The sequence below is a fragment of the Episyrphus balteatus genome, chromosome 1 (assembly GCF_945859705.1).
Source record: "Episyrphus balteatus chromosome 1, idEpiBalt1.1, whole genome shotgun sequence".
NCBI classification, from domain to species: Eukaryota; Metazoa; Arthropoda; class Insecta; order Diptera; family Syrphidae; genus Episyrphus; species Episyrphus balteatus.
This window is the reverse complement of record NC_079134.1, coordinates 164468814-164494306: the sequence shown is the minus strand read 5'-3', so window position 1 is coordinate 164494306 and position 25493 is coordinate 164468814. Positions and strand designations below refer to the sequence as shown.

The 25493-nt window shown below is 32.9% G+C and overlaps 1 protein-coding gene across 4 annotated transcripts; it reads right to left on the bottom strand.

Moving 5' to 3' along the window:
* Positions 1 to 327: 327 nt before the first annotated feature.
* Positions 328 to 24899, bottom strand: LOC129906041 (CCR4-NOT transcription complex subunit 1). 4 transcript variants are annotated; one of them, XM_055981666.1, is made up of 8 exons: positions 24084 to 24899; positions 12675 to 12869; positions 8043 to 12586; positions 7783 to 7981; positions 6983 to 7708; positions 5752 to 6920; positions 5333 to 5692; positions 328 to 1662 (listed from the first exon to the last, which is right to left on the bottom strand). In XM_055981666.1, exons 1-8 carry the CDS (start codon positions 24183 to 24185, stop codon positions 1569 to 1571), a joined length of 7389 nt encoding a protein of 2462 aa, XP_055837641.1. In that variant the 5' UTR covers positions 24186 to 24899; the 3' UTR covers positions 328 to 1568. The 4 variants fall into 4 exon arrangements, with proteins under 4 accessions (XP_055837641.1, XP_055837650.1, XP_055837667.1 ...); XM_055981675.1 differs by having other exon boundaries at positions 6983 to 7705; XM_055981692.1 differs by having other exon boundaries at positions 6983 to 7705; positions 7795 to 7981.
* Positions 24900 to 25493: the final 594 nt, after the last annotated feature.

Below are 25493 nucleotides of genomic sequence, written 5' to 3'. Positions count from 1 at the left end.
AAAGTTCCATTTTTGTATTATGTTCACCAAGTCAAAAAATAAAGGCTGCATCTTTAATTTGACTCATTCTATCTCCGTACTTACTTTTTAATACTTGGCGCAGTAAGTCCTCCAATCAAAAGAAGGCAACCTAAGTTTCGAAAATTCGAAACAATTTCGGAATTTTCGAGACCGAACGAAATGTGGAACAAGGCAACCAACCAATGAACAATTTCAGCGGAATCGAAGAACGAAACGAAATAAAAGTCATATTTTTAATATTTTTTGCTATTATTATTTTTATGTTAGTAGATTAACTTATAATATTTTAATTTCATCTTTTTCCCATTTTTTCTTTGTTTTTTTTTTTTTTATTTTTTGTTTTCTTTTGTTTTTGCTTCGTTTGTTTTTTTTTTTCATTTGATTTGTTTTTCGGTTTGTTTTTTACAATTACATTTTACATTCAAAAATTATCCTACAGCAAAGAATTCCTCAAAGTATTACTTTTTTTTTTCAATCACTTACAAACAAAGTAAAAATTTACTGCAACAAAATTATATGTATACATATAATAAACGTGGTCGTATGGTATAGATATAGATAATAATAAATGAATCATAATAAACTGTGGGTGTACATTTGATAAAGAATAAAGAAGAAGAAAAAAGAAAAAAATAAAGAAAAGTCTATCTTAAGATGCATAATGCTGTTGTTATTATTTTATTATTAAGATCTATGTTTTTTTTTTTTTCTTTAATATGAATATATATATATAAAATCTAACTCTCCAGGTAAATTAATCGAGGAATTTTTTGTGTTTTGTTTTTTTTTGTTGTTTCTTTTTTTTTGTAAAGTTCCTCTTAAATTTAATATATTAATGAATTATATTTGTTTCTTTCTCTTTGAATTCACTAATGTATGTACGACAAATGTAGAATCAGTTATAATTATAATTAATGACAATTAATTAAAAAAAGTAAAGTGTGTACAAATATTTAAAAAAAGAACAATTTATGCATAAAATATAAAATAACATGAGGAAGTGAAAAGTATATTTATTTCATAAATGAAAGGAAGAGAGATAGAAGCGTAAATAATAAAATTAAACCAATTACAATTTAACACATATTAAATGTAATTGCAACGACTTTTCTATTTTAATTATGTACCATTTAAAATATTTACATAGTGTTTAGATTTTTTTATTATTTTTTTTTTTTAGATGATCAACGACAAAATTTAATTTGTTACAGTATATGCTTTTTTTTTTGTTTTTTTTTTTCTTTTATTTTTTTATTAAAAATTGTTCATTACACTAATTTTGTAACTATTATATTATCCACTTTTTTTTATATTTTTACACAGTTAATTGGGGGTTTCTCAGTTGTTCTTTGTTTGTTTTAAATTTTCTAATTTTATTTATCATACACCAATTTATATATTTTTTTCTCATTTCTACTCTTCTTTTTAATAAAATTGTTACTTACAAAATTAAATAATGTAAAAAAAAAATAATTTCTTTTGTCCTTTCCATTATCTTATGCCATGATAGCGGATTTTCATGTTCGATTCGTAAAGGAAATTATTGGTTAGTTAATTTCCTGAATTTCACCATCTAAATTCGAGATCTGTTGTGGGTGATTCGATTTGACCATGCAAGACCGAGCCACAGATTTGAAGAGGCTGAAAATAAGAGAAAAGTCAAGGTTAGATTATAATTTCCTACATCACTTATCTAAACAATTTACAAAATGCGGTATGTTATGTATAGTATGTTAATAAATTAAAAAAAAAAAAATAAAAAGAATTAAAAAAAAAATATTGAGGGTTGTTTTTTTCTCTTTTTTAAGTTTTATTTTTATTTTCAGAACAGGTAAGATAATCCTAAATCTTCGAAAAAATAGGAATAATAATCATTGATATTTCATTCACCATTAAAAGGATACCGAAGAATCAATTGAAACATTTAAATGTAAATTGACTAAGATCTGTTAAGATTAGAACTGCTCTAAAGAAACTGACCAAGGAGACTGGAAAGGTGTTCATTTTAGGATGGGTATATTAATTTCATAATCATAACACCTTGGATTTGAATAGATATTATCATGAATGTAACAATTTCACTGACAGTTTTATTGAAAATAATGAGGGTTACTTTGAAGAATGATATTTTTATTTTTCCAATAAACCCCAACAAACGATTGTAGTCAAACATAATTGACGCCTGATTGAAACCCTATCAGATTTTTTGCCTCCATCAAAGAAACCTACCGCTATTCCTCCTTTCATTAAGATAAATGCGTGCTTGCGGTTTTTCGCAGAAAGTGAGAATCATAAAAGAGTGGGAAAAGACTATGAGGTTAGGTTTGCTGAATGTGAAGGAAATCCATTGGCAATATCGCATTTTTTACATAAATTAAAACGTTAATTTTCTTCGAATTTGAAGACTTTTTTTTAGATTTATTTAAATTTTTTTCTAATGTTTGATGTTTTGATTTAAAAAAGCAAAAAATTTCAAATACAAAAATTGTTCTCTCGGATTTTTCTCTACTTTCCAAAGGGGTTCACGATACTCGAATGTGGAAAAAATTTCAATGGAAATACAATTACCGATAGATCTAATATTTCAATTCATTTTCGAGAAAGATAAAATTTTCCTTTAACTTAAATAGGTACCATTAATTTTCTTTCACGAACAAATTATGTATGTAAATATTTTTATTTTTTTTTTGTCCATACATACATAAATAGATCCAAGTTTACCAAAATTCAACAGATTTTAAGAATCTTTGTTTAATTCGAACAAGAATTAATAACAAAAACATAAAAACCGTTAGAACCTTAGAACCAACCGAAAACGAGAATATTACCATGACTTAAAAGTAAAATCAATATGATTCAAAGATTATCAAAGCTTAGTATTTAAGAATGTGCAAAAAAAAAAAAACATAAGGGGTATAGGTCGTTTCAAATCAAAAGTCCTGACTCAGAGTTTATTTTCTCCCTTCCAATAAAATTGAGAACAAATAAACAAAAAACTCAATTTTATTGGCTCATTGCGACAAATCAACTCAAAAATAACAACAAATCATGCTTGTTTGAATGAAAGAAATGCTAGAGAAAAAAATAAACAAACGAAAAATCTGAAATTGTTTATTAATGATTTCTATGGTGACGACTCCAAAATAATTGAAAAATAAAAATAAGATATTTACTGCCCAATTATACAAACGAAAAGATGTGAATAGAATTTTAAGTTATGAATTGCTATCATATAAACTGGACATTTCTGGTCCATCTTTACCTAGTCCTATAACAATATCTTCGGCAAAGTTATCCCAACTGCCTTCAAATGATAAATAATTAAATAATTCTATGTTTTTTTGTATTGTCCGAGGATATGGAGTGATAAGCCCGGGAGACTTGCCTCCGCTTTCTGAGGCTAACCCAGTGAATCTCACAGACGGATAAATTAATTAAAGTAGGGATATCAAGAACTGTTCTTCATTATTTTATCGTAATTTTAGAAAAAGTTCAGCTGCCTCATAAATGCTTCCTTCCAGTAAGCGAATGAGTTTTTTTTATTTTTGCTCAATTTTCCATGGGACTTTTGATTTGAAACGACCTATATTCATGAAACTGTGTAAACTGTGAATAATCCTGGTAAACGTGGTTCGTTTTTACAGTTCGTTTACAACATTTTCCGTTTTACCAGGCTAACCCAGAGTTGTTTACACACTTACGATTTTTTGATTAACAGTTTCAAGTTTTAAAACTCAATGGGCCACATTCATAGTTGTTGTTTAACTTAAACTGGAGTTTAACCAATGCAATTCAAATAGGATAAACTTGAATTTTTATCAAAAGCAGCTTAAAAAGTATCTATGAATACGCCCCAATTTCTCTAACTTTAGTTTCAGAGCAGCTCCATAAATTGTATTGTTTGACATCTATTTATTATTTTTAAAACTTGTCCTGTTATTGAAGTTTTAAAAAACGTATGAAAATTTTTCAAACTTCAACTTAGAACGAAAGATATTACAATTTTATGCTGAATTCAACAAACAGGGTTCTGCAGAACAAAAAATAAACAAATATAGCCCCTTTTTCACACACAGAAATAAACAAACAAAAAAATATCTGTTGGTCGAGTAAATGTTTTGTTGATACTCAGTTTGTTTTATTGGTACTTAGTATTTTACTGATTAAACATTTTATGCTGTAACCAACCACAAACAATTACTTTTATTTATTATAAATAATCTTTTATTGTTGAAGGGTCAAAAATGTATAAGTTTAGAAAAAAAATTTCTCTGTAAACCAACAAATAAAAACTTTTGTTTATCCTAACCAATCATTTGTTGTTGTTTCTCGTGCCAAATTTTACGGAGTACTGAGTTACCAATCAAACATGGCTAATATTTAGATTACTCAAACGTTTCAAAAGCTTTGGTTTGCTTGGGACCGGCATCTTTACCTTCCTTGTCCCTTCCCTACCTTAAAATAATCTTTAAAGGACCCCGCACATTTTGTCTGAAATTTTAGTATGTTGTTCTCTTGAAGCCCCTGATCAAAAGTCGATATGGGCAGAAAGTCGAAAAATGGACAGTTTTTAAAATAACGGTTTTGTTCCGATGACTGTCTCAAACTTTTTAAAAGGGATAGTAACTCTCTATATTATGTTTTGCGCTATTCTTTAGTGGAATCCATAATTTGTTAGGGTCGCTGAAACCGAATCCGAAGTCCATTTTACCCCATCACGTCAGGTTTTCAAGATAACCTCAAAAAATGTCACAGCCCAAAAAAATTTTCGTTTGAACTGGGAGTGCGACAGTGCTAAATATATGTTTTTCGGGTCGCCAAAACCAGATTCGAAGTCTATTTTGTCCTATCACGTCAGGTTTTCGAGATAACATAAAAAAAGAAACGAACATATGTACATATTTTTTCTAAGTTATCTTGAATACATGTCGTGATAGGGCATAGAAAATGTGCGGGGTCCTTTCTTAAAATTCGGTTTGCGCCATATTTCCTGTGATATTAATAAACATTTCAATTCCAAAGAAATCAAATGTTTATAAAGGAAGTGTGGAAAATAGTAATCGGCCTTATCACGAATTCCATCCGTATCGGAAATTTGCTACGAATCCCGCAAAACAATCACGGAATGCATTCGTAAAAATTTCATAAAAATCGTCACAACGAACGATCGGATTTTGTGATTGATTTTTCGGGAATTGTGTGAATGGAATTAGTGATAAGGCCGAATATAAAATTTAAAAAAACTGCTACAGTTTAAGCTGATTTTGTATCTGAAAATCAAAGAAAATATACATAAATAAAATAAACTTACTTTTCAATTTCTGGAGCGCAGTGAACAAAATCGTGATCCCAGAATTTGTAAATCGGATTTTTAATCAACTCAATGAATGTTATCAATAAACCCCATGGATGTGGACGATTGACAATCAATCGTTCGAGTAGAACTCGTGTGATTTGCTCTTGTATTGCCTCTGAGTTGGCTTCTGCAAACAAATGCAAAACGGCACAACTGAAATAGTGAGTATGACTATTGGGATAGCGCAATTGATTGGCAATTGCATTTAAGAACAGATAACGTCCTTCGGTGTCTAAATCAACAGCCAAATTCTGGAATATATCCATATGAGCACTGTGTGCTATATTCGAAGTGTTGGGAACGAAGTTTTTGCTCCTGAAAGAAATTAATTCAAAATTAGTTTAAAAATAAAAATAATATAAAATGAAACTCACCTAATGTGCGCAATAGCTTGTGTTCCTACATACAGCACAAGTGCATTCATAAGAGGTATATTATACCGAGAACCCGGCTCATTTGATATCTGCAAATGACTGCGGAATTCCGACAAAAATGTTACCGGTGCCCTCGCCTTAAGATATGAATCGAGATCTTTCTTAAAGTTGGCCGGTTGAATGTTGACGACATAATTTGAGAAAATCTTTGGAGCTGTTGCTGTATCCGGCAACATGTCAACCTTCAAGTTTGGCGTAAACGGATCGGGTAGACGCATATTACGTGGGAATGCTGCTAGAATAATGTTGCGCATTTGAATACAATTTGGAGGTATGGCATCACAGAAGCCAAAATGATAATCGCACAAAAATTCTGGGAAGTCGTGCAGAAGAACTAACAACACGCGTAAGGTTCCTTTGTATAGAACTTGAACTGGTTTAGCCAGTTCTGCATTGCGAAGGAACGGTGCCAGATACTTGAACAAATCCATCAGTAACTGGGCATACAAAGGCCAACCTTTTTGTTGTGGAATCTGAGCTAGAATTCTTCCCAAGAATATACGATGTGAAATCAATTCCAACCAAGCATAGCAAAAGCCTGCGGCACGTGATGGATTAAGTAGGTGGTAAGTGTGCGAGAAGGCTGTTACAATACTCTGCATCAGAGACTCGAGAACTGCATCGGGTGAGCTCAATTCAAGGAAGAGCATAATAAAGAAACGATGATAGCCCAATTGTTGGAATGAGCTGCCATGAATTTCCTGATCTTGTAACAAAATTCCTAGGACAATGCCTAAAACTTTGTTTAATAAATTGATTTTCGTTGTTGGATTTCCCTGATCGCCAGAGTGTCTAACCAGAAGGGCGATTAGATGGACGAATGCATCGATCCAGTGGAAGATTTTTGTTTTAGCTACCGCTGGATTGTGTGATTGATCATTTAGAATTCTGTAAACCAAGTCAATGCAGAATTGTGTAGCTTGGCGGAAGAAACGAGTTATCAAATCGTCTGTCTTTAGAATGCCATATAAATTCATCTTTTGAACAAAGGCTCCAAAGTTCTTTGTCTCGCGTGAGAGATTATTAGATTGCGAGTAGATTGAGACCCAGTCTTTGAGAAGGAATTCAGTTTTTTCCTGAAGGCCTGGTGGATCATCAACTTCATTTGACTGAAAAAAAAAATATAATAAAAATCTCTTTTTCATTAAAAGTCTGTCTTTTTGATTCTTACATGAGACAATCCAGTATGAATGTATTGTGCTGCTCCAGTGGAGTATCGTTCGGCCATAAAACTGCTCGAGTCATGGTTACCCCAGAGCATCTCAATCATGTGAGTGAGAGCTTCTGGATAACGATGACGATGTTGTGGTAAACGAGCTAACATCTCAATGGTTCCAATGAATTCACTCTCTGGAACAATGTGACTTGGACGATCGTCGACTAGCAGACGTTCCATCAGTTGCATGGCAAATGTAACAGCCATGTAGTTGTTACCATTGTCCATGGCATCGCGGAGCAATATGTCTAATTGTTGTACATTAACCATGTGCGATGAGATCAGCAGTTTGATGGCTTCAACGTTCCAACGAACATCCTCACGGATCTCAAAAATGCACTTAGTAACAGCACGTTCAGTAGCAACAGTGCCAAAGGCTGTTTGGAGTAGACTCAGTATACGCAAATGTACATCGCGATAAAGCTTCATGTGAACTTCATGTTCGGGTATGTTAACCAAGCCCTCGACTAAACCCTCTACAACACGTGTGAGGAGATTCAAAGCGCTCTCATTGTCACGAATGCGACGTGTTACCATGAGCGCGGTAAGGAGGGCATGCATCTTGCTAGCCTGAACTTGAAGTGTAGACACATTGACGGTATTATTGAGGAATCCTTCCATACGGGTAGCAAGTTCTGCATACATCAGACCCAATTCGTCATTTCCAAAAGGAACATCCTGCTATAGGGACAAAATTTATTTAGTAATCTCATTTTTAAAACGGTATTCGCAAAATAAATGAAATCAAAGCTTACATCGATACTCACCGGAATAGTGGCCTTAGGAAGGAAGAGGGCAGCATCACGTTCCGACATTTGCTGGAATCCAGGAATGTTTCTTGCGAATTCAGTGTAAACAGCAAATTGATTTGCTGGAATTCCACCGACCTTCAGGCGCACTTGTTCGGGCATTCGTTCCGATTGATAGGCCAAAGTTTCAGCATCAACGTAGCGTCTGGAAAAAAAGTTTTGAAAATAATTTAGGATTCCAATTGTCAATTTGAATGACCACTTACCTTCCCTCTTCACGGGACATCTTTCTTGTTTCAAAATCAGGTGCCAATCGCCTATCAACTTCGGGAGCTGCTTTTTCAGCGGCAGTCTTCTGTACAAAAGCACATGCCAGCTCTACATTATCGTTAGTCAGTTGAATAGCAGCGGCATCAATATCTTGATATTGTGGTCCTTGTGGAGTTGTTGTGATATTTGCCAAGAAAGCCTTCCTTATATTCACATTTAAAGTCTGGGTAAGTTGATCCTTGCATGTAATCATTGCCATTCCAGCGGATAAGTTACGCACCATTTGGTGAGCTGCAGTGCGCATTCTAGACTCATCCGGATCCAATGCAAAATCTTTTCGTACAATTTGTTCAGTTGTGCTCGATGCAATGCGAACGCTTCTATCTACGACAGGCTGTAACCAGTCTGTAATTGTTCGCTCAATGGCAGTCAACACAATGTGCTTTAAATTTGGATTGGTATGCAAGATAGCAATGTTGGGAGAAATTACCACATGCTGAGCAATTAGTGAGAAATTGGTGACATTGATATCGACGTAGTTGAAACGTGGCTCTGGAGGACTGATGGTTATGTGTCCTGCACTCTCATTGCTGATGCTAGGTGATGGATTCGTTGTCGAGGTGTTGTTCATCACCATGGATTGGTCAACGTCAATAGCACTTGCTATCGCTTGTTGTTGCTGCTGCTGTTGTTGTTGTTGTTGCTGCTGTTGTTGCTGCTGCTGCTGTTGTTGTTGTTGTTGCTGCTGCTGTTGTTGTTGCTGCTGCTGTTGTTGCTGTTGCTGCTGTTGTTGTTGCTGTTGTTGTTGCTGTTGGACCTGTTGTTGAACTTGTTGTTGTACTTGCTGTTGAACCTGTTGTTGTTGCTGCTGTTGTTGTTGTTGCTGTTGATGAGCCACACTTACAATTTCAATAGCCTTTACTTTAGGCTGTGACATTTGATGTTCAATACCCATCGAACGAGTTGGATCCTTTAGGTATATGATCGGTTTCAACTTAGTTAACTCAATGTTAAGAGTCTTGCAAAGAACCTCGATTTCGAATTTCAAGTTTAACTTGAGCTCCGGCTCTTGATGTAGCTCACCGAGAACATTCATAATCGCCATTGTCCATGGGTTGGGAGTTTTAAAAACTTTCGATTTGCCACTTGATTCTAAAATCTTGGCTACAAATGGAACAACAAATAGTAATTCTTGCTGACCCTTGTGATAAGCTTCAGCAAGTAAAGCTTTCAAATCAAGATCGACTTGTAGAATGGGACGATTACGTCCAAGTGTCATCATACCCAACCAATGGCCGAGGTTCTTCAACAAACTCCGATCAGAGAAATTAATCATACCCTTGTCGGAGCGTAGTAGCACTTTGATATTGCGTAGAGTTTCCTTGGTAACATATTTATTGATTTCGGGATTCTTGAGAGCGTCCAAGAAATTAAAATACAAAGTATGGAAATTAAATTCCATTGAGGCACGCTTTAAGACCAAATACTGTGATAACCATTGCCAGTATTCTTTGATCATAAGATCTTTGATTTCTTCACATTTTTGTGGAATATTCAACTGACTGAGATTGTTGAATATGAAAGCGGTCTTATCTTGGACTGTTTCGGGTGGAACGGTGATTTTTTCTTCGTTTGCTTCGAGCAATGTATCAATGTTGGTTGCATTTGCAATCGATTTGACTCGAGTTACTACCATTGGCTTCTGTTGAGCTGGAGTGGTTACAATATTTCCAGTTACTGAATTGCTGCGGTATAGGGAATCAGGAGCAGCTTGTTGTCCGGGTTGACTTGGCATAATTTGAGACATTGATCCGGGTAGAATGCTACCTTGGCCTTTGGTTGGTGGCTCTTGTTCCATATAGCCACATTCCACGTATTGAATGAGTAATGGTGGAAACTCTTGGAAGTGCGGTATTGATCGGATAAACTCACAGTATTTATTATAAGTACGGAGACGTGTTTTAAATCTATCCAAGGCTGTTATACCAAAGTAGTACATCTTTGAATTGACCGGTTTTCGAAGAGCATCCAAGACACAACGAAGAGCCAGGCCAAGAGTGAAACAGGTTGGTGCTAAGTTCCGTTCGATTATGCCACCAAACAACTGAGCAGTTGTTTGGAGTTCCTTGTCTGGATATTGAGGGAAGAAACGGTATTCTTCAAAAAGATTTCGCAACATACACTGATACACTTCCTGTTCACGACGAATGTTGGATTCTTTGAAGCGTTGCAACATGTCGAGAACCTCATCGATAGAAAGTGTCGGATGCGGTGGATGGTTATAAATGCGTTGGAAGTAACTATTTGCTTCATCTTCGACTTCCTTTGAGACTGGTTGTCCAAGATCGGCAATAACTCCCTGGTTGGCATTAGGAGTTGGCGGTATACGTCCGATATTATTTGCATTTGGCGGTGCTTGTAGTGCCATTGCCATCGGATAGGGACTGTTTGAAGGAGCAGCATTCATCAGCCTCGAAGGAGAAGCTGGTGTAGAGACTAAATTGCCGAGGACATTTCCAAAATTAAACGATCCATTGGGACCGCCCAGATTCAATCCAGCGATGTTTGTGCTAAGATTCGATAGAGTGTCTACTGATGGTCCAAACATCTGTTGAGCGTTCAGATTTGCATTGAACGGAGGTGGCTCGATGCCACGATGTGTCCGGATGACACCCGGTGGTGGAGGTTGCTGTTGACGAGCCTTGTTAGCAATTAAATTACAATTGGATGTCATTTGAATGATGACATCGCAAAGATCTTGTGATACATTGGCTGCGCACGATTGCAAACAAGTCAGCATTGTGGTTAATGTTTCATGCGGAAGTTGAGCAGCCTTTGGTATCTGATCGTCGGGTACTTTAGCTCCAGTTATTTGTGGACAACGACGTTGAAGAAACTTGATGATAGCTTGAACAAAGGGTTCACCATGTTCACGAATCTTGTCACTTAGCCATTTTTCCAGTTTAAGGTATTCTCGCCTTGAGGCCAAGCAGGCTAGATCAATGACAAATAAAAAGCTTCTAGCGTTTAAAAGACTCGAGAGAGCCTTGAGATCTTGGGCAACATCTAGGATACGTGACAATCTGGACTGATCGTTCTCTCCACGAAGGTAGTAGTCGGACATCGCATGCATAATGGTCGGACGCAAGTGCATTGCAAAGTTTGCAGAGTTCCAAGCATGATGGAGAATCACACCCGAGTTTGGATGATTTGCTATAAATGTTGGAATCAGATTGTTATATAGCTCCTGGCGGAAGCCAGTAATTGGTGTTGTGAGTTGGAGGAGTGATAAAACCAACACATCGGGGCAATGTTGAGCTGGGAATTTGAATATTTCTGTGACCTGTGTGTAGGGTCCATTTTCGCCTAGATACAACAATACTTCGACTAAATGCAATGATTTCCAAGTGGCAATCTCTTTGTTATCTGTTTCTGGGGGAGTTTTTAACAACTCAACCGGTACCGGAGTGAATATGTAGTCGGCGAATGAGAACAAGTCCGAGTTCTTTAGCATCATAGAAATCAGCGAAAACTGACCTTCTACATTTTGCCAATGACGATAGACGCATTCTGTTGGGAACACACTTGACTGTGTTCCAAGACGGAAAATAGTCAGCAGCAAATTCAGACCAATCCGGTCTTTGATTATGAACTCATGGTGATCGAGGGCAAAGCATACCTCCTTCCATGGCAAATTGGGAACAATTTCCTTCAGTGCCTGGACAAAGATATCTGGTTTCCATGTTTGAGTTGTGTCACTAGATGCCTGGGATACTTTGGTATCCTTTTTCGGGTCATTGGCATTATTGCCACCAGTTCCCGGAGTACTATTTGTGGTATCATTATTGTTGCTAGCATTATTATTGCCAGTATTCTGGCCAGGCCAGAAATTTGCCGGAGTTGGGAGATTTACATTGCAGTCTAGTAAAGAGGTGTGCGTGCGGCACATCAATCCAATAATCTTAGCGACATCTTGTGTCTGGAGGTCTGCACGTCCACAGCGTAGATGATTTTTGCATTCGTCGACAGTTGATGTGAATTCATAGCCGATTTCCAGGATTAAATTAATCCAGGATGTGTCCATAATATTGTTCGCCTGCGTGAGCGTTTCCGCTATATTATCATAAACTTCTTCAATGGAAATTTCTTCTTGGTGATGTGTTTGATACAAGAAGGGGGACAAAATTAATGGTACACCTTCGCGTGGGAAGTCTTCTCTCAATTTTTGTATGAACTTCAAGTAAAGTTCTTCGTTGAGACCGTAGTTGGTGTAGGTGTCTTTTCGAAAGAGCGATAGAATCAATTGTAATATATTTGGAAGGATATCGTTGAGACTACGTTCAGTTGGTGTAGAGGTTTCGTTATTGGTATATGATTCGATTAGTAGAGGAATCGTTCGTTTCAAGTGCTCACTGGCATTTGCTTGTATCTCAACATTCGTAGAATGAGTGAGGGCAAGTGTAACAATAACCTCACTTAATTTTGAGATGCCAGTTGCTTGTGTTATTTGGGCAAGTAGATTAGGTGATGGTTTTAAAGTCTGAAAAGTGATTTTTTTGGAAGAGAGGGAGGAAGAAAAAAATGTTTGGTTTTTTATATGTTCATTTAAAAAGTATTTTTTTTATTACCTTTTGCGAAGGGAAACAATGATCGACTGAAAAACAGATATTTGATATTGCTGGGGTCTTATCCAGCTGTTTGTTCAGTTCGGCACCGAGTAACTTGCAGTGGAACGGTGTACACGTTGGATCAGTAAAATTTACACTTGAGAATAGGCAACGCAGACAATGGCGATCTGCTTCAAGGCCAAATTCGTCAATTAACTGGAAAAAAAAAATAAAGAAAGAGAATTATAACAGTGATACTTTGACCAAAAAAATTAAGAAGCTTTTGTTTAAAATGTAGAAACCTTTGATTTGAAAAATCTTTTGAAATTTTGTTTTCAAAAAAGGAGGTAAATTTCAATATTTACAGCCGTTAAAGTTCAACAGATCTTACTGTAGTTTTTGAAAGCTCTTTTGATCAAGAAACTTAACCATAAATTTCCTACGCACGAGACTTATTAGTATTGATCTTCCACCTATAAGGAAGGGCTCAAATGAGTGATACAAGTTGGGTTGAAAATCACCTAGACATTTTCCTGCGGAATCGGGAATGCTAAGAAGAGTACCCAGAGTAAAAACTTAGTAGTCAATACAGTGCTAATATCAAATCGTAAATTATATTATATTTCTGTGAAAAGATGTTAAAATCATTTTGCATGGCATTAATATGTTAGGAGATTCTTTGCTCTTTTATAAAAAAAAATCTCTTAAAAAAGGCTCAAGAAGGATATAGAAGTACCAATCAAGATCTGAGCTTGGGACGAATAACCGCCCTTAAGTTTGCAACTCGAACAGTGGCTGGGGACCGACCCAGATAGTTAATTCTAATACATCTAAGACTATATTCATTTAAGAGAGGTTAATGCAAACATAGAAAGTGAAATAATTTTATTTTCTCTAGAGGCAAAATAATGAAATTTTGGTGGCGGCTCGGTGATGATGTGAAACGCTTTCTCTTCAAAGGGGTGCCTCGAAATGCAATTCTCCTTTTAGCTGATCACCGTGATCAAACTTTGATTTTTCAGCAGGACAATGCCAAAATCCATAACAGTAGAGAAACAATTTATTGGTTGGAAATAAATTCTATTAATTAATTAAATTGGCCAGCATGCTCTCCCCATGTAAACACTATTCAAAATGTTTGTTATTATTTTATTAATAAATATTTTGTCATTCAATAGTTTATTACGAGTGCTATAAGGTTTTCGTTCAATTAAAAAAAAATATACATTTTTTTCAAAAACTAACAGTTATTTTTCTGCGAAAAAAGTCAAAATAAAGTGAAGAGAAGAATGCACTATATGAACTAAAGTTGATTTTTTCTGAGGAATAAAGCGGACATACCCAACCCTTTTATAATTTCTATGGAAGATCGTCACTCATGTCATACAGACTTTAAACTTCCATCACTGTTTAATAATATGTATTTATTTCGTTTTAAAATAAAAATTATTTGTTTTTTATTTTTTTTTTTTTTTTCATTTTCCTTTTAAAGAAGTGATTTTGTTGGAATAGATTTCATTGAACTCATGTAATTTTTCTCCTGTGCTACTGATATACAAAATAAACAATGAAATTGGTTCAACCACGCAATATTTTATTAATTGGCTTAGATATGGTGTGACTTAAAACTTATAATTATTTTTAGTTGAGTTACGTAAAGTAACTAATTTCTGCCACCTTCACAAGAAGTTGAAATCATTTATGTAATATCAATGGTTGCGTAAAAAATATTGAACATTTTCTTCTCATTACCATTTTTTTTTTATGATTAAATAAATATATAACACCATTGCGTCTATAAGCGATGGGATCTACATTCACAACAATACAACGGAATTAATTGCATTAATTAATTTAATGTTCAGTTTATGAGTAACTTGATCAACAAGAAATTGAATTTCAAAATTCAAGTTTTTAATTACAGAGGATCACATCTTCAATAAATGAGTGTATTGCATTTGTTCGCCAGTATAGTTAAAGATCAATTTATTACAGATCAAATAACGCTAGTTGAAGTTTTTTTTTTTTTAACTCACATATTTTGATCTTTTTATGGTGTCATGTTTTGCATAAATAATTAAAAAGAAATTGTTTGTTTTGTGCATTAATATAGCCATACCATTATTCACAGAGTTTTGGACTTTGTTTTTTTTTTTTGGATTCAAAATAAAAATTTCACTGAAGAAGATAAAACATGTGTGTTTGTTTTTGGAATTTACAGAGCTTAAGAGATATAAAAAAAATTGTGTTATAAGAAGGATTTGCTTGAAATTCACAATTTTATTGAAGAAACATGTGAAGTTATTTTCAGTCTACATACTTACGATATAGTTGTTAGATATACCAAAATTCCTCCATCTTAAGTAAAAAAAATCCAAAGGACAGATGATTAAAAAGAGAACACTTCAATTTTACGAGTATAAAATATAAACCCAGACTAGCTATAAGTTCTGTAACAAATTAAAAACCCTATACACGTACGATCTGAAAACCGTTGTTCTGTTTTCCATTCGACTTTTTTGTTGGAGAATAATGATTTTCTGTATCAAATTGTAACCCGGATTGAAAACGGCAAAAATTTGTCCGTTCGTTTTTTGAAACACCTATGAATTCGCAAAATGTGTTCGAATACGGAACAGCTAAAATTTGAAAATGGGAGAAAATATAATTCGATCGGAAATCAGAATAGCCGTGTATATTTTAAACTCTATTGTTTCATTCGGCCATGATATAGGTAGTTCACAAAAAAAAAAATTTGGTCGTAAGAAAATTGTGACACGCACTGTTTTTTCTATATTTTCCCTATGTTTTGGTTAATATTTTCTTCAAAGAGTTCAAGCAGTAACCCATCCTATCTTCTGCTGGGATAAAACCTGGGAAATTTAACCTTAGCCCCATCTGTTTACTTTTGGCTTTTTCTGTCCAAGCCTTCTTTTTCACACTTTTTTGCTTAAGATTGGGGTCCACGCGAAGTGTTTTAAGGAAAGTTAAGGCTTGTTTTATGTGGTGCCATAAACTCTCATTTATTTTTTTTTGTTAAAAAAAATGTTAACACTCCTAATATTCTCATCTGTTAACAGTGTGTTTTTATTCTTATTTCTCTTGTGCTACTGCTTATATCTTTTGCTTCTTTCCAGTCTTGTTTGTTTTAGGCTGAGTTATGAGATAATCGTCGATTGGATATCATCTGCAGTTTCCTCAGAATGGAAAGTGAATAGCCCGACACAGGACAACACAGGACACTTTGTACACCCCGACTCAAGATAGCCCGACTCATCGCAACTCGACTCGTGTAGTCGTGTATTTTTTCGGGTTTAATTTTTAAGAATTATGACGGATTTTATTATTGTTTGGTGGTTGGAGTTTTTGCGCGCGAATATAATATATAATATAATAACAAAGATCACTTACAGTTTCGCTTTCACAGTTCACAACAAAGAATTCCAATCAACAAAACTAAATAAATTGTCCTCACATATGTATTACTCTATTCAAAAATCTAATAAACACACTCCAACCACCAACCAATAACAAAATCCGCCATAATTCTTGAAAAAATTATACAGTAAAACCTGGATAAGTGCCTCTCGCTTAAGTGCCTAACCCGCATAAGTACCTTTGTTTTCTTAGAACCAAAATTTTAAGCATTTTTTCACATAAAATTGATCTTTTAAGTACCTTTCGCTTAACTACCTTCCCCGCTTAATTGCCTGGCTTTTCAAATTTTATAATTGAATTTACTTGCAAAAAATTCTTTTAAGTACACATTTGAAACAAATTTGAACTGTAAGAAAAACTTCGTTTCCTAAACCGCTTTAAAATTCTAAAACTCTACCATAGGTAGAAATTAGTTAGTTAGCTATTTTAAACATTCAAAGTAATTTTGTTTTGTGAAGATTATGTTTTTAGTAATCAAACATGTTTTTTTTATTATTAAATAAATATAGAGATAACTGCCTATGAGCACTTAAGCGGGTTCTTGTAAGTACCTTACCCGCTTTAGTGCCTATCAAAATGGGGCATTTAAGGTGAGGTACTTATCCGGGTTTTACTGTACCCTAAAAAATACACGCCTACCTGAGTTGAGTTGTCGTTAGTCGGGCTATCTTGAGAGAATTTAATTGGGCTTTACAAAATCGTATTGACCTAATGCATTGTCTAATGCTGCGTTACCCTGTAAACTATCAGCCGGTAAAAAGTCTGAAGTGAATAAGTTTTTTATTAAACTTTTTTCTTCATAAAATAATATTCTTTTTTGTTAGCAGTTCATGTTTATATGGAAATAAACAACACAAACTGCCTGATTCTGGAATATATTGGTGAAAGTTTGGACAGTTCTTTTGCTATAGGTAACGCATATTTTTATCTCTTAACTCAAACGTATGTAGTTGATATAATCGAAAATTGAGTTAAATCAAAGGTTTTCAATGGAGAATTTTTTCTTTATGGGTCAATTTTGCAGCAAATTGTGTAAATTTGCAGCAGTATTTGCGTAAATTTTTATTCTGTCGAGAAGATTCAACATAAATACCTGTTCTGTCATGAATTGGCTTTTAAATTATTTTTTGTTTTTGCTCTTAAATATGAATACATATTTAATAACCATTTCAAAGTGGTTATCAATTACGGACTATAGTTTACTAGGTATATTGGTTCTGGTACTTACTCCAGGACATTGTACTTATTCTGTTTACTTATAAGTAATTTTCCATCAGTTGTAAAACTTCATCTTATGATTCAAATCATCCCTATTCTGTAATAATATACATAACATTATGTAGATCTAGGTATTTTTCAACGAAATGGCGGCAATTTATCTCTTCATTAGAACTCCATAATAAGAGTCGTTTTCACTCTTTCGTTTCTGTACGACCCGCATTATTAATGCATATTCAAAAGGTGCAGTTGTTATGTAAATGTAATAGTTTTCTGTTTGATGTCCATTTTGATTAATAAAAAAAAAAAAGTAAGACAATATGATGAAAATAATTGAGATCATTAGATCATCTAGTACCATAGGCACTCGGAATTCGAATTATATTTTTTTTTTTGTATAAAACTGCTTTTTCCAAGAAAAAAGTTGCATTGTTTGTTGAACCATAATTCAGAAAGTCCCAAAAATATGAATAAGAAAAATTTTTAGCATGAAATGAATTCTAAGATCTAAATAGGTACCTATTCCATGATAAGGAAGGTATTAATTTTCCAAATTTATTGGACTTTTTGGACAAAGATTTTTCTATGTCCTTTTCCAAGTCCAAAAAGTAAATACAAAATAAAGGATCAAGATTCCAAAAGGAAGAAGCAAATTGAAAAAAACTCCAAACTACAGAGCAGAGCAAAAAGAAAGCACACCTGCTAGACAAGGTTCTTATTTTTTTTTTTTGTATCTTTTCTCTTTTTTCCAAAATGAACTGGATTAAACATGTTTTCTACAAACTCCAAAAAAATATATATGTACTTATGCAAAATTGTAGACTGTTGGTCGAGTTTTTAATTCGATAAAAACCAGCAGCAAATAAAAAAGGCAGAAACCATGACCAGATGACCTGCAATTTAAATGGAGAGAATTGGAGACCCACAGAAGCAGAAGAAGAAGTTTGTAGACACCTTTCGCCCAAAAGATGAAGAAAAAAAAAAGATGACGATGGTTTGGCGACAACGACGAGAAAGACTACGACGACGACGACATCAAGGCGATGGTAAGTGGTAGGTAAAGAGGAAGTCAAATCGAAGTCAAAGTAGAGAATCCAGAAGCACAAGAAACCACAAGAAAAAATTATCACAAAACAAAAAAAAAAAAAGTATACATACCCCACGCACACAAAACCACACACGCACACACACATACAAAAAAAAACTGAAGAAAAATCTTATTGCTTCAGAGAATTCTTTTTTTTTCTTACCTTTGGGGATTCTAATTGTTTTTTAAGTTTTTTGTTTCAATTAATTTTCAATTACAATCAATTTTTCGATAGATTAATTGCAATTTAATGTTCTTTTTCATTGAATTTGTAATTCTTTTTTGGGAAAAAAGAAAAATTTTAAATGTTTTTTTTTTTTCTTTTTACACTTGATACACTTTTTTGCAAGTTAACAGCAGTCGAGTCGTTCGTCGTCGTTTTCTTCTTCAATACACAAAGAGAAGCAAAAAAAAAATTTCATCAAATAAAATAATCAAAAATGAAATTCTTGCTAATTTTAAACATTTTTTGAAACATTTTTTCACTCAATTCAAATGCTTCGAATGCTAAGTTATTTTTTTGTGTTGATTAAAATCCATTTTGATTAGATTTTTTGGTATTAAATTTATCGAAAAGGAAAAAACTCTCGCGACGAACCAGTGGAAAAATCTTCAAATGAACATGGCGTCGGCGAAAAAAAAAACCAAAACGAAAGAGGATGGCATTTTGATGGGGGGTTGATTGTGTTGACTCTTTCTATTAATGTGTGTAGTTGGCTCTGTTTGACTTGGGAGGGATAATGTGAAAGAAAAGGACAGATAGATATTATCGATAGAGTGCCAAAAAGAAGTGATGCCAAATTGCTCCAATAAATATGTTTTACAAAAAAATGTATAAAATAAAACATTTCATCCCGGAAGTGGTTAAAAATTGATTCGATCATTTGCAAAACCATTCAATTTCTAATTCCTTAAAAAAATCGTAGGTAAAGATTTATTAAAAAAAATTGCTTTAAATTCGATTTTTTTAAGAGGAATCCGACATAACACACATTTAAGTCAATAAAAAATATTTCATTCACAAATAAAAATGATTTTTAATGGGGTATTCATGCAACGGTTTAAAGTCCGGATAAACCTGGTAAATGTGGTAAACTGTCAAACCCATACAAAGTTTTGACACATTTACCACTTTAGCACGTTTACCACAGGTTTACCCAGAGTTAACACCGTTTTATGAATACATTGCCCTTAATAATTTTTGAGCTGAATATGTAAGCTGCGTTCCTTTTGGAATATTTATCTACTGCTTAGTACTTAAAGCTGCTTTGAACTACTTTCTAATAGAGCAAAAGTTGTTCAAAGTAGTTTAAAGTGCTAAGCAGTAGATAAATGTTCTTAAAGGAACGCAGGAGCTATTAGGTATGTTTTTGTATGTACGACTGGGCTAAACAGCACAAAAAAACGCTAAAACCTTGAATTTTAAGGTCTCAAAAGTCAACAGCGAACACGTTAAGGAAAAAATACCATCGAGTGTTATGTGAAAGTCATAATAATAAAAACACATATAAAAAAATTCAAGAAAAAACATCAGAAATAAGTTTAAAAATAAAAAAAAAAATTTCTTTCAAGATTTCGTTGTGCTTTTTTATGGATGGAAAATTTTGTCAGTTGGTACGATGCTTTATCCCCGACTGGTAGTTTTTTATACAATAATAAAAATATAAATTACAAAATTCAAGAAAAAACATCAGAAAATAAGTTTTAAAGCAAAATTGAATTTCGTTCATGATTTAAGTCCTGTTTTTTCTACAACTGAGTAGGTACTCATTTTTGCTTTTATTCGCAAAACAAGAAAAAGTTACACAAGTATTTGAATTGTTTTTATTTTTCTAATAAAACAAAAAAATGAGTAGCTACTCAGTTGTAGAAAAAACAGGGCTTTCGTTAACAAAATTTTGTATGGAAAATTTCGTTTCACTTCAGCTGCGTACTAGGCTTGAGATAGGAAAAAAGAAACTAATAAAATTAGTCAAAATTCTTTAGCTTCTATTCTTTCCTTAATGGCAACTGCGTGTTGTTTTTGTAAACCGTGCAAGCTCTATCAAGAAAGCTCAGCTTATTACTATTTTTTGGAAAATAGGAATTTTCAAAAGTCAAGTTGAAATTATAAAACATGTGAATCGAAAAAATATGTTTGAATTTTAGAGTGCCATCGACAAAATAAGTTTTAACGAATGAAGATTTAGGGCCATTTGCTGAATCGAAACTTAAATAATTTATGTTGAACATAAACTCTTATTTCCTACTCTGCGTAAAATGTCACATAAGTATTTATGTAAATCTTAAATGCTTAAGTTACGATTCAGCAAACGGCTCTTAGACCTTAGACGTTGAAGTATATTTGCTTAGAATCTGATTTTACATCGATATTCGAAATTTCGTGGTTGGTCTATTTTTTTTTTTTGGCGGTCTATATGAAGTGCAAAAAGAAAAAATTTAGCCTTTCATAAGCAAAACATTCTATCCGAAAAATAGCACATATTTTTGAATGTATTGATGAAATTTTCAAATAAAATTTTCTTAAAATTTATTATTACATTCTTTAATGTAAGTACAATTTAAAAACCTAAAGATCGTTGATATTTTTTTAAATCAAATTTTCAATAAATAGCAAAAAACTGACAATCCAAACCAAAAACTGAAATGTTACAAGACTTTGTAAATTAATATTAAAAAAAAAAGAAACATAATACAATGTAAATACAGTTTGAAATACATTTTTTTATTTATCCCAAAATATTCTTGATTGATTATTTCTAATGCATATCTTTCTCTATTCAAAATGTGATTGAAGTGTCTCCGTCTACATTTTCTGTAAATTCTAACGTGTTCTACAAAAAATTGATGTATTTGCTCAATTAAACTAGCGCCACCCTTAAGATGCTGTCTATTTGCCAAAACCTGATCAACTTAGCCAGCTGGCAGTAGCTGCTTACTGCCAAAAGATAAAAATGTTTAACTCTGCCAGCAACTGATAAATGCTTATGTGTGTATGTGTACAGTATCGGACAAAACATTTGCACCGCAAAGTGATAATGAATTGATCAATTTCTTTTAAATTTTAATAAATACTTAAACAAATTTGTATACATTTCGAAAGCTCATTATCTGAAAATAAAAATACATAATTTTTAAAATAATGACAAATATAAATAAATTACGTTGAATTGTATCGGGTAACCTCAAATCACAATGCGACAAAACACCTCCATTAAATTTAAAATAAAAAAAACTAAACTTAAATATTTAAGTACAACATATGTAAATGGCTAAGTTCCACAAACCGGTTTGCACGAACTTCAAAGTAACTTTTAAATACCACTAAGTTTAACATAACTCAAAAAGAAGAAATAGTATAACATAAGGATTATATGTTCCACTTAGGCAATTTAAATTCAGAAATTAAGAAATAACACCCTTTAAAAAATGTATATGGATGTTGAATGAACAAAAATTATCAATTAAACAACAGTTAACTTACTTTCGGTACGTGTTGACCATCAACAAATGGTCAACTTTGCCGCCAAAATTTATGAATTTTTGTATTTTAATTGCTAAATCACTAGAAAAAAATTAAAATTGTTTGACATTTGTACCGCTTTGACTTTTAAATTTTAAGTTCTCAGCTATTTATATCGAAAGATACATATTACGAAATTGTGTCCATAAATATAGGAGACCTGGAGGAAAATGGTATAGAAACTCAATTATATATGACGAATCTGAAATCAAACCGCTGCTATCTTATCTTTCCGAATTAGCAATCAAAAGAATACATTCATTTCGTTACCACGAAAACCCACTTATAAGGAATTTGTATTCTGAAAATATTAATTTTAATTTAGAAGAGAGATACTACGCTTCCCCAATTAGTTTAGCCAATCCCAACTCTTTACAACTTCTGCAACTCAATAATAACGAATTCCTTTCTGACTTCTTCAGGAGAAGTAGCCATGTCATAGATAGAGGATAACAATTCATAAAATTTTGTAAATACTTTTTTTTATCTTCAACCTTATCAAATGTTATATAAAGATTAAAACTATAACTTATATTAAACTTTTTTTGATAAATAACTATACGTTCCTTTTATCAAACTTTAGTCATTTCACTTAATGAATTGACAAATACACATGCACTTTTTTTTATTTTAATTACTTTTTAGTTTTTTTTTATTGTTTGTTAGTTTTAAGTTGTATATACGTTTGTCTTTATATCTAGTTTTAAGAAAACCTACACATTTTGTAAACTCTGTAAGTGCCTTTGAGCAGCACTAAAATTTGTTCCTATTACTATATAAGTTTCCTATCTTAACATATTATAGAATTACCAAGTCTATTAATTTAAATATTGAAATGTTAAAGCTAGACCAATTCTAAGTCAGTTTTTTTTTAAATTTACTAATGTATTTCTAACATAAGTACTTTATTGTAATCAAAAATAAGTCTCAATAAATCTAAATTTGAATTTGAGCTATTTATATCATGAAAGTAAATCATTGCTAAGTTCAAGATACATTTCTTTTAGAAACGTAGAGTAAACTAAGGGCCAGTTGTACAAATATTTAATCCGTGGATCAGCAACTTTTATCTTCTGAAATCGGTAGTAATGCTGAAGTTAAGCACTGGTTCAAGGTCCATATATGTAAAAATAGCCACTTTCATGCTTGAACCGAAGTTGACCCGCAGCTAATCCGACGAAATCGGTAGGTTAAATTTCTGAACCAAGGCTGATCCACGTTTGTACAACTGGCACTAATTAGAACATAATAACTATGCTCGACTAAGCTAAAACTAAAATTTATGTTCCGTAGAAGCAAATGGGCCTAAAAATTTCAAAATTTGACTTTTCTTTTTATGCGGTTTTTATCATAACAAAAGTTATTGATTAAGAAAATCGTTGACGTTGGCACTTATCTGACGACTTTAAATATCCTAGACAAAGCAACAAAATGGCGTTTGCATGTCAGAGGACCTGAAAAAGAACTTAAAATCCGGAGAACTCGCTAATCCAAAATAAAAACTCAACTAATTTTTTCTTGATTTTGAAATTGAGCTGTTTGTTTATATTTCTACAAAATATGTATATCTCGAAATTGTACGCCCATGACCTTAAAGGAAAATCGCTACCATTTTTATTTACTCTGTAGAAAATTTCCTTTTCTGACAAAAAATTCCTGTTAAAATTTTTCCCACAATACGTGATCAACTAAAACTATTCACAAAAATAATTCAACAGTGTGAGGTAACCCTTAAATAAATTTCTATCAATATATTGGCATCACTTTTATTTTTTGATATCGTCGATCGTACATCGTAAATACGTACATAAATTGATTTCTAATTAGATTTCCAAAAATATGCGATCAACTATATAAAACTTTTTTATCTTTTTCTTTTTTTATAGAAACTAATTTCATTTTCATTAAAAATAAATCAACATAAAAAAAACAATGAATGTCTGTGCATTCTTTTACAATCAAAAAATAGATACTCATTGAATAGGTTCGATTCCAAAATAACTTTTGTAAAAGATATTTCGACACAAAAAGAAGTCTCTGGTCTTCCAATGACGACACACAAACACGACGAGATGACGAATAATATTTTCATCGTCTTTGTTATGAAATTAATTGATCATCTTTTTTAAAAGGAATTTATTTAGAAAAAAAAAACTAAACTTACCTTAGTTAAACTTTGACAAGTCTGTGTGTAATTCTTCTTGTTCAGATTCTTCACCAAAATACTAATCTGCGTTAGCGTTAAATTTAGAGGCTCCAGGTACATAATTCTTCCATCAAATTTTCGTCGATTGCACTAATGTGGGTTAAGGCTTCAATCAATGTTGAATTGAAGCTCCCACTGGCGCTCGAACAAACAAAAATTCTCAATAAAAAAAAAGAACGAATTCAAAACAAATTCTTAAAAATGCCAAAACAACAAATGCTCAAGAAAATAATAAAGAAATCTCGTGTGTCCTTTCTCAATCGTCCGTCAGCAACAATTTCGTTCTCTTCTTTTTTTTTACGTCTTATCGAAATCAGATAAAAAAATTGATCATAAATTTAGTTTTTAAACAGAAGAAGAAAAAATTGGCGTAGTTTTTTGTTCTGACGACACAACGTTGCTGTGATGAGAGATAGATATGGTGGCGGTGCTTCTTTTTTGGTTGTGGAGTGCTGTGGTGCTACCTTTTGGCCCCAGAATGTGGGGCCAAATAAATTTTTCACTTTCTTTTGCTCCTCTAGAGAGCCAGTCGATGCCTTTGTTGGTTTTTGGTCTTTTTACTCCGTTGTTTTTGTTTCACTTCTTATTCACTAAAATAATTTATTCGTGAAGTCGTTTGATAAATTAGAATTTATTTTTAATTTTTTTATTATTATCATCGGTCAATTAAAATCGAAACCAAATGAAAAAATGTAAAAAAAAAGAAGACTTCTTCGCGAAAAATTCAATGGGAATGAGGGAAAAAAAAGTCTTCTTCTCTTCTCATGTCGTCGAGAATGGCCGTTTTTTTGTCTCCGTCACACTTTTATTTCGAAAAATGATGTCGTCGTCAATTTCGAAAAAATCGATGGGTGAGCGGTATATGGATGTGATGATATACATGAAGATAGATGTAGTTTGATGGAAATTTAAATAAAACGTTGGAATTTGAATTTTATTATTTACATAAAGAAGAAAGACGATTTTTAAGGCTATTTGTTAGCAAAAGAGAGTAAATAGAATGTTTTAAAATTCAATTAATGAGTGTTCTACATTATTTGTTTATGTTTCAACCACAGGTTAACCACTGCTAATGCATCGCAATCGGTGAATAAAGAACTTGAACCATAGGCTGTATAGGTTTTACAACCCATTTCTGCTATTCAATTGTCAAATTGCTCTCTTGTCATTTAATATAGCAAAGAATGAGCGGAATCATTTGTGTTGTTGTTTTTATATCTATTTAAAAGAAATGGCAGAGCATTTATACAACGAACAAAAAACGATAAAATTTTTTCATTCAAAATTTTTTCTCGTGTAAATGGGGCTTTATCAAAAAATTGACAATCAGAGATTTTTCCAATGTCAGCTATTACATGAAGCCTCAAG

Excerpts from the sequence above, each read along its gene's own strand:
- LOC129906041 (XM_055981666.1), bottom strand. The coding sequence starts at position 24,185 with ATGTACCTGGAGCCTCTAAATTTAACGCTAACGCAGATTAGTATTTTG. Across the intron at positions 5,693-5,751 it reads CAAGCTATTGCGCACATTAG|GAGCAAAAACTTCGTTCCCA; the intron begins GTGAGTTTCATT and ends AATTTCTTTCAG. Across the intron at positions 1,663-5,332 it reads TGCGCTCCAGAAATTGAAAA|CCTCTTCAAATCTGTGGCTC; the intron begins GTAAGTTTATTT and ends TCTTATTTTCAG.